Source organism: Lactuca sativa, chromosome 7 (genome assembly GCF_002870075.4).
Source record: "Lactuca sativa cultivar Salinas chromosome 7, Lsat_Salinas_v11, whole genome shotgun sequence".
NCBI classification, from domain to species: domain Eukaryota; kingdom Viridiplantae; phylum Streptophyta; class Magnoliopsida; order Asterales; family Asteraceae; genus Lactuca; species Lactuca sativa.
Window position 1 is genome coordinate 192,366,590 of NC_056629.2, and position 9,530 is coordinate 192,376,119.

The following is a 9,530-nucleotide window of genomic DNA, read 5'->3' on the forward strand; positions in this document are numbered from 1 at the left end:
CAGGACTTCTAGCACTTCACGCGGATGCTTTTCATGCTCCTGCTTGCTTTTCGAATAAATCAAGATATCATCTATGAATACTATCACAGATTTATCAAGGTATGATTTACAAACCCTGTTCATCAAATCCATGAAAGCTACTAGGGCATTGGTTAGTCCGAACGACATAACCAAATATTCATAGTGTCCATATCTTATTCTAAATGTAGTATTTTCGATATCCTGCTCTCTTACCTTTAGTTGATGGTACCCTGACCTAAGATCGATCTTCGAGAAGTAGCTCGAACCTTGCAACAGGTCGAACAAGTCATCGATCTTCGGCAATGGGTACTTATTCTTTATTTTTGCTTTATTCAGCTCTCTGTAATGGATGCACATTCTCATGCTCCCATCCTTCTTTACAAATAACATAGGGGCTCCCCAGGGCGATGAACTAGGTCGAATGAAACCTTTGTCCAATAACTCCTGAAGTTGTGTCATAAGTTCTTTCATCTATGTTGGTGCTAATCGATACGGTGCTTTTGCTATCGGCGTCGCTCCTGGTAACAAGTCGATATGGAATTCTACTTGTCGATCAGGGGGCAATCCGCGAAGATCTTCGAGAAAGACTTCCGGGTAGTCACACACCACCGAAATATTATGCACCTCGTTCTTTTCCTTCTTAGCATCGATCACGAACGCTAGATATGATGTACATACCTTGGCCAAACACTTTCTGGCTTTTATTAGGGAAATGAATCCAGAGTTTACTAGGCGTTTGTCTCCATACACCATAAACGACTCTTTCCCTGGCGGGTTTACTTTTACTATCTTCTTCCTACACAATATTTACGGCATCATTGGCACTAAGACAATCCATTCCTAAAACTATGTTGAATCCATTTAACTCGATAGGCAATAATTCCTCGTGGAACTTATTCCCATCCAAGTCAATGAGGATGTTTTTCATACGGTGGCTAACAGGTATAAACTTGCCACTAGCAATCTCGACTATTATAGCATTAACTAGTCTATCTACCAGCAAAGCTAGTTTTCTACCAAATTCATGCGATATAAAGGAGTAATTGGCTCTAGAATCAAACAAAATTTGGGCAGGCAATTCGTTTACAAGAAAGGTACCTGAAGCGACATCGACTTCTTCTTTTGCAGCTTCAAGTGTCATCTAAAAGGCTCTCGCCTTCGGCTTTGGTTGAAGATTAGGCTTTGGTGCGTCCTTCCTCTTTGGACAGTCTTTCAAAATATGCCCTTCTTTATGGCACTCAAAACATACCCTCTTGTCGGACGGACACACGTTGGCATAATGCCCAGTCTTTCCACATTTGTAGCAAGTAACCCCCTCAATACATTTCCCAAAGTGCTTTTTCTTGCACTTCTCACACCATTTCACTTCGGCTCCTCCTCCGAATTTTCTCGAACCAGTCTTCGAGAACTTGTTCTTTTTATTGGAACCTGAAGTTCCTTCAAACTTTCCCTTTTTACCAACTTCTACCCTCTCCAGACCCTTCTCTATGATCTGAATCTCAACATTCTTAGCATCCCAAATGGCGGCTTTCAAAGTGGTTGCTTGTTTAACCATCGGACCAAAGTCCGCTGGTAATCCGAGGGCAAACTTGTTGACCTTAGAGAGTTCAATTGGAACTAGATGAGGAACAAGCTTCATCTTTTCCGTAAAACTAGCAGCATATTCAGTAACGCTCATCTTTCCCTTCTTCAAATTCTGGAACTCATTATTAATTTCCAGAAGATCCTGCTCTGAGTAGTATTGCAATTTCAGCTGTACCACAAATTCTTCCCAAGACATCTTGCTAGCTTCTCCCTTGGGCATTGAATTAGCTAGTAACTTCCACCAGCTCAATACACCAGATTTTAAAAGAGGAATTGCAAGTGTTGTCTTTTGTTTGTTGCTGCACTCACAACTTTCAAGCATCGTCTCCATTTCGGAGATCCAATTCATGACTTCCACCGGTGTCGGACATCCAGATAGACACGGTGGTTTAGATGCCATGAAATCTTTGTATTTGCATCCGCGTCCATCAACTCCTCTATCCTGGTTGTTTTGTCTAACTATCGGTGGGTTGGCTTGACCAAGAGTCCCATTGTAGTTCCCTCCTACTGATTGCCCTTCATTCAGTTCAGGTTGTTCAACAGGTATCGTAGTTTCTTCCCTATTTTGTTTTAGTAATCACCTGGTCTCCTCCATTTGGCGATCTAATATCATCTGCATCATTGCTTGTACCCCAGCCATCGTCATTGGCTCAGGTGCAGCTCCTACAACAGGTACTTGCTCAACTACTTGGGGTTGAGGTTGTTGATTCTTGTTTCCGTTTGCATTTTCAACTCCACTGCGAGTTCTTGCCATTACAATCTATATACCGAATAAGGCAAATTTAGGTCTTTATCCTCGATAGGTATTTAAATTCCCTTATCACTCTGAAACGTTTACATGTTAGTTCTAATATCGTAATCGTACGCTTAGAATCCTACACACATAAGGTTTCCAGATCCGGTCGGCAACAGACCATAGATCCAAACAAATAGTGTCATATATGGCAAACATATAGCATTTAACACATAAAAGCATCTTAGGCATCTTTCCTAAAATAAACTAGTGCTTGTGTCTAAAATATGGTAGACACTCATCTCACAATCATCACTTAGCATTCTAAGTTTAAGCCTAGAAATCCAATAATTTCTTAGTTAGCTTAAGCTAATGCTCTGATACCAACTGTGACATCCCCTAATTTCCCAGCTAGAAAAGACCGATTTAATTTATGCTTTTTAAAATAAAATCAGAGAAATCTTTTTAAAAGATGTTGCGGAATTGGACCCCAAAACAAAACATGATAAAAGTTTAGCAAAACCTTTCTTTAAGAAATGTATAGTTTCATTTCATATCAGAACCTCGGGATGTCATGTTCTGATACAGATCAAAATCATAAACAAGACATTATAAGCCTTTCAACAGTTATTTACAACTACAGGCCTATAATCCAAAAATCTCTGGTCGTCCTCCGACTATGCTCGAGGTCCACTACCTGTAACGTAAAAAGCTGAGTTGGTCAAGCTTGAGATCCTGGTGAGCATATAGGGTTTTCAACCCACAATAATAATAAACTTATTAAGTTCATCAATCAACAATAACCCTAATTACCCATTCCCGTTATCCTCACTTTACGTCCCTAAACACTTATCACAAGGGACCTAACCTAAAGAATATCATCAGGATGGACACTACTGCTGAGGGGTTTCCTCAGCCATACATGTCCTAAAGGCAACCATGAGGGGGATGGAGTACATCGAATGAACACCCAATTTCATTAACACCTATAGGTTGCGGGCCTGCCAGCGTTCCACTGGACTGTCTCATTAAGTCTGTAGTCGTCATCCAAACTCCACTAGATGACTAAATCACAATCACATCGAGGCCTCTCATCACTTTTATTTCATCACACATCACTATCTACCCATGTTTTACCCAACATATTTGTAGATAAAAATACATATACAGTTTAAAACTTGTATAAAACATCTATTCAACAGTCACCTCAATTAAACAATTAATATAATTACACGTATCACGTATTTTATAGAAAATACTTCATATCTAGGTGTAAGATGAAGTTGACTATACACTCACATGATTTGATGATAATCGGGAAGCAATTCGTTTCCTAAAACGATCGTTTCTAATAAAACCGAGAGTTTTATTTAGAAACTGGGCTCTGCAAAGGTCGGGCTTCGAAACCGAAAAGATAAATTTTTCGGGCTTCTCGGGCACTTCGAGGTGTATTCTGGAGGTTATAATCGATACCAGAGCTTTGGAGGATGTTAGAATGAAATAAATATGGTTTTAGGGGCTAAAAATGACAAGTTTTCAAATATTCCTCGGGAGGTCTCGCACCCTCCTATTTATAGGTTGCGAGGCTGTTGATCGGACGGCTGAGAGGAAGCCACGCGACAGCAGATGCGAAGGTGCGCAGGTGGATCGCACGTAGGTTGCGCATGCGAGGGTCTCGCTGTCGGCCTCTGATTGGACTGAGGTCTAGGTCCGAGATTTCGGACGTGGCACTCCCTGCAAAGCTCGGATGTGTCATAAAGGGGTACGAGGCAGCTTCTGATCGGTCGAGCCTTCGGTCCGAAGAGAATGCGACATGCGTCGACAGGTGGCCTTGTATGAGTCAATAGAATTTTGGACACGTGTCGGATGTGAGGCGAGGACGCGTGGCCGAAGTCTACGTATGCGAGATTTCTCGGTTTTGACAATGTTTCTCGATTTTCATGCCAAAACTTCTAAAATCCATAACTTTCGCAGACGAGCTCCGTTTTTGACGTTCTTTATATGCTCGCGTTTGTAAATTACGCTCTACAACTTTCGGTTAGACTTCGTCGGCTAATTTTGACTTTATTTTATTATTATTATTTTAAACAGAACGGGACAGGAAATCCGTTAAAAATTCATAACTTCTTCATCCGACCTCCGTTTTCGTATGTCTTTTCACCGTTGTGCTACTATAGACGAGACCTTCGATTCTCGTTTAGGTCGTGCCGGCTAAAAGTCACTCGATCTAATATTCGAGTTTTTAGTTGTCTACTACTAAGCTGAAACTTCGAAAAATCATAACTTCCTCATACAAAGTCAGATTTGGGCGTTCTTTATATACCTACTCTCGGTTTAACGAAAACTAAGACTTTCGTTTAGATCACCAAGGCTAAAAAGTAGTTTATCAAAAACTCACTTTTTACGACATTCGGCATCATGCCGGTTTTGTCGCAAAACTTCGACCGGTTATAACTTATTCATTATAACTCAGATTTTGGTATTCTTTATATATCTGTAATCCTTGTCACGACCACTACAAATTTCTTATTAGATATCGACTTTATCTAATATTTATTTTTGACGCTCATTTTTATTCTTAGTTAATTAAACCATAATTATTTAGGCATAAACACATAATTCACATAATTCCTTTTCATTTCTTCAAAATGAGTTACAAAGGTTAACCTAGACTATAACGTCAATATTAATGCCTAGCCTAGAAACACGGTTATTACAGTAGGACCCCAATTTGTTGAGGCGGGGTCGGCCAGAGAGTCATGGGGAGTATTGAGGTGGTACTCAAGACCACAGAAAAGATCCAGCAGGTTCGGAGCAGGCTCCAGATTGCTCAGAATCGGCAGAAAAGCTATAGTGACATCCGCCGATCAGACTTAGAGTTTTAGGTAGGAGATATGGTTTTCCTTAAGGTGTCACCCTGGAAGGGTGTCATTTGGTTCAGGAAGAGGGGCAAGTCGAGCCCAGGTACATCGGTCCTTTTAGAGTTTTGGATCGGGTGGGCCGTGTAGCTTATCGTCTGGATCTTCCCACCAAGCTTATTCAGATCCACAGTACTTTTCATGTCTCCCAGCTGCAGAAATGCTTAGTGGATGATTCTGTAGTTGTGCCTTTGGAGGATATTCAGGTGCACAACCGCCTGAATTACACCGAGAGACCAGTAGCGATCCTCGACAGGATGACGAAGGATCTAAGGAATAACAGGGTAGAGTTAGTGAAGGTGCAGTGGCAGCACCATAATGGCTCAGAGTGCACTTAGGAGCCAGATGAGGAGATAAGGCAGCATTACCCAAAGTTATTTGAGGCAGTAGATTTCGAGGACAAAGTCTAAGACAAGTGGGGGAGAATTGTAACGCCTGGTTCCTGAGACATATTTAACTTAAATTTATTCCACTTTATAGAGCAAATCGACGAGTAGAGAGCTCCAAACTCGTCGAGTAAAGATCATAAGGGTCGCGTAATTTAAGTAACATACTCGTCAAGTTGGGAGGCCTCAACTCGACGAGTAGGCTGGCAGGGATGAATCCTTAAATCTCGAAACCCTAATGCTATTGTGAGTGTTTATGAGCTATTTCAAGTGTTTTAGTGTGTGTTTTGAAGCCATTGGAAGAAAGAGAAGCTTGAGGACACAAGAAGGAGTTTATAGATCCATAACCCTTGCTTCATCCACGACATTTTGCTGGTATAAATCTTGAACCTTGTTGTGTGGTCATTTAGATCTCCATTTTTTAAGTTCCTTGCTTATTTTGGTCCAAATGAAATAATGCTTGGGATTTGGACGTCCTAAGTGGAAACACTTCAGATCTAGCGCCTTAAGGGGTTTTCATGGCATACAGGTGCCAACTTTATGGCTATGGAAGTCCCATGGAACCTTTGGACCATCATTTTGGTCTTTTGAAGCTTCTATGGACATGCATCTGGATAAATTTTAAGACTTTATGTGATCATTTAGTCCCTAGAGTCTAGATCTATGACCTCATGGTCTATCTTTTAGTTTTTATGGTGTTCAGATTAAGACCTTGGCCTTTTTGGGTTAGGGTTTAGGCTTAATCCATTTAGGAAAAGTATTAATGGGTAAAGTTGGAAACTTTACCCTTCTAGAGGCATTTCCATTCTAGATCTGGAACATGGGACTTGGACTTGAAGGATAAGGGCTTAATGAATTAAGAAGGATTGACAGACTGATGAACTCGACGAGTCCATAAGGGAACTCGGCGAGGTGGTTTGGAATGTTCCCGCCTTTATTGAAAAAGGAAGGAACTCGACGAGTTGTACTGGGAGAGTCTCGATTCTATTAAGAAGGAGGAAATCAGGGAGTTAGAGGAAAACTCGACGAGTTGGATCGCGATTTCACGATTTTGTGATTTATGGGAACTCAGTGAGGTGGGGAGTAAACTCGATGAGTTGAGTTAACTCAAAGCGTTGACTTTGACTTTGACCTAGATTTGACTTTGACCATAGTTGACCCTAAAGGGTTATTAGCATAAAAGGGTATCTAAGGGGTTGCTTTGTTTCAGGGAGTGAGTAGAGCTGATTCCGAACAGAGACGTTTCAACTATCATCCGACATTTGAGGTGAGTTTCCTCCTGGATTGAATGGGTCGAAGGCACCAATGCCAACCCGTGTATGCTATGTGTGCTGATTAGTAGTTATGTGTGGGCAGGGCCCGTATCTTAGCATTACTTGAGTATGTATAAGGAATAGATTGGTAGATTTGGATATTCTTGTTGTGTGTGTGATACTTGTATGTGTTCTTAGTTAGCTGAGTGTGGGCAGGGCCACTATTAGCCGAGTGTGGGCGACTCGGGGTTCGTATCTCTTAGATAGCCGAGTCTGGGCGGGGCCCGTATCTCCTATATAGTTGAGTTTGGGTGAGGCTCGTATCTCACTAAGCGTGGGCGGGGCCCGTACTTCTTAAGGCGGGGCCCATTACCGAGTGTGGGTGAGGCCCGTATCTCTTTGAGTGTAGGTGGGGCCCATATCTCCTAGTTGCATGTTATGTGTATGGTATGTGGTAGTTTGGGGAGACTTACTAAGCTTCATGCTTACAATTTTCAGTTTTGGTTTCAGGTACTTTAGGTAGCAAAGGGAAGAGAGCTCGTGATGACAGCATTGCACACACCATGATGTTTAGCCTGGGATGTTACTCTGATATATTTGACATGTGTTTTGATATGGATATAACGATTATGATATTTTGTGATACTAGGATTTCTGTTTTGATAAGATGATTTTAATAAATGTGGTTTATTTAATGATTTAAAAAATGAAATTTTCGGTCTTGATTTTTGGGTTGTTTCATTTTGTCAAGTAGCTTGAGTATGTCGGACAAAAGTGCCCTTCGGTGCTTGAATTCTTATGCTTTTAATTTTGATTATTCTAAAACATGTGACACCTTTGACAACCAAGCCACAAACGATTTCTTGTGATCATGAATACTTTCCCCATTTTCAATGAATCAAGGTTTCAAGCTTTTATCCATAGCAGAATTTAATGGCCGCCCAAAAGATCACTATGATCAACAAACCGGAACGAGGATCTCATCATCATCTTAACGATCCATATCAACACTAGCATTTACGTAGCTGCACTCGATGGACTCTTAAATATGAACTCTCTGTTCACAATTGTCGAAGCAATTCAATGCAGAAAAGCATAAACATCAGTTGAAATATAAACTAAAAGAATAGAAGTGACCAATATAATCATGGAAGCAACTGTATTAATAGTCGATTGACTCCCACAAGACAACATCCCCAGTCGAATCTCGATCATATTCACCATTGATGGCATCAAGAACAAACACCCCATCACTGATCCAATAGACGATCCAAGCAATCCAAACCTCAACATTTTAACATTAATATGTGCCCTAAAAGCCTCATCAACATCCTTACTATTCAGCAGATTGATGGCGAGCTTAAGACCTTGAGTGACAAGACAAGAAGAGGAAGAAGCTAAACGATACAACCTTGAATCATAGAAGCTTCTTGGCGACGGAAACATCGGCGTCGCAGGTGGATCGGATCTCAAGGCCGCGTTGACCCGAAATGGTGAAGGCAGCATATTGATAGGTTTATGTAAAGAAATTTGACACATATCAGTTAACTCGTCTTTAAGTTATGTTCTATTTGTTTCTACGCCTTTTTCTTTTTCTGGAGAATACATCTACATTTTGACTACAGATAATCAAAACAAGGACCAAGATACCCTCGTTTTTGTGTAAGAGCTTCACGTGACCAGCCATGAACAACCTTTTTTATGAAACTCTTTTGACCAAACTACCCTTGAAGCTTTTATCACTTTAATTTTTAGAACATGCTTCATCTTTCCATTGGGATTACATGCAGTAAAAAGAAGAAGCGATGATGGTGGAGTATGGAGATGATGAAAGAATCAGTGTGAGAAGTAGCATGAACATGAAGTCATCATGATCTTAGTGTCAATATGAATACTTGCAGGCTAAAGTTAAGCTGGTATTTGAATATGTACGCTGACATCAAGAAGTTTCAATCAGTGATACTTGCTTCAAATGACCTCAAGAAGGAGGGCCCATATGATGAGCCTTTTTTATGACAACTTTTCTTTCGAAATTCTCGAAGCGACCATATGTTCTTCCATAAAAGAACTTTTTTGCAGAGAGTGTCATGTTTTGGAGAATCAAAACAGTTAATCTTTTTTTGAAATATGACTGAAATACCCCTGCTGCATCTCATTCTTTTCTACAATTCCTTTTACCCATGCATCCAATATACCACGTGACAAACCATACTTCAATAGCTTCTTTGATGCTATTTAATGTGTACATGTACAGTAGGTCGGTAGCAATTAACATTGACTACTCAAAGAAACGTGGTTTGTAAATGCAAAAGAGATATAGTTGCATGGGAATAGTTGACAAACAGATAGAGGATTGTGTTCTTTAGGGAAAATGACTTACAAGCCCAACTAAGTTTCCAAACCGGTCAAAAAACCCCAATTATGTTTTGTCTGTTAAAAAAAACCGAACAAACTTAACATTTTGTCTAAAAAGCCCAACTAAGTTACATTTTTCTGAAAGTCAAATAAGAAAAACAAATGACGTGGCTCATTACCGTATCGAGAAAATGACTTGTTACACCAACGAAGTTTCCAAAACGTTTAAAAAACTCCAATAATGTTTTGACTGTTCAAAAAAAAAACCCAACGAACTTAA

At 40.4% G+C, this 9,530-nt stretch overlaps 1 protein-coding gene across 1 annotated transcript; it reads right to left on the reverse strand.

The window, feature by feature from the left end:
* Positions 1–7,975: 7,975 nt before the first annotated feature.
* Positions 7,976–8,401, reverse strand: LOC111901066 (uncharacterized). Its single transcript, XM_023896934.1, has one exon. The coding sequence runs from the start codon at positions 8,399–8,401 to the stop codon at positions 7,976–7,978; it is 426 nt and encodes a 141-aa protein (XP_023752702.1).
* Positions 8,402–9,530: the final 1,129 nt, after the last annotated feature.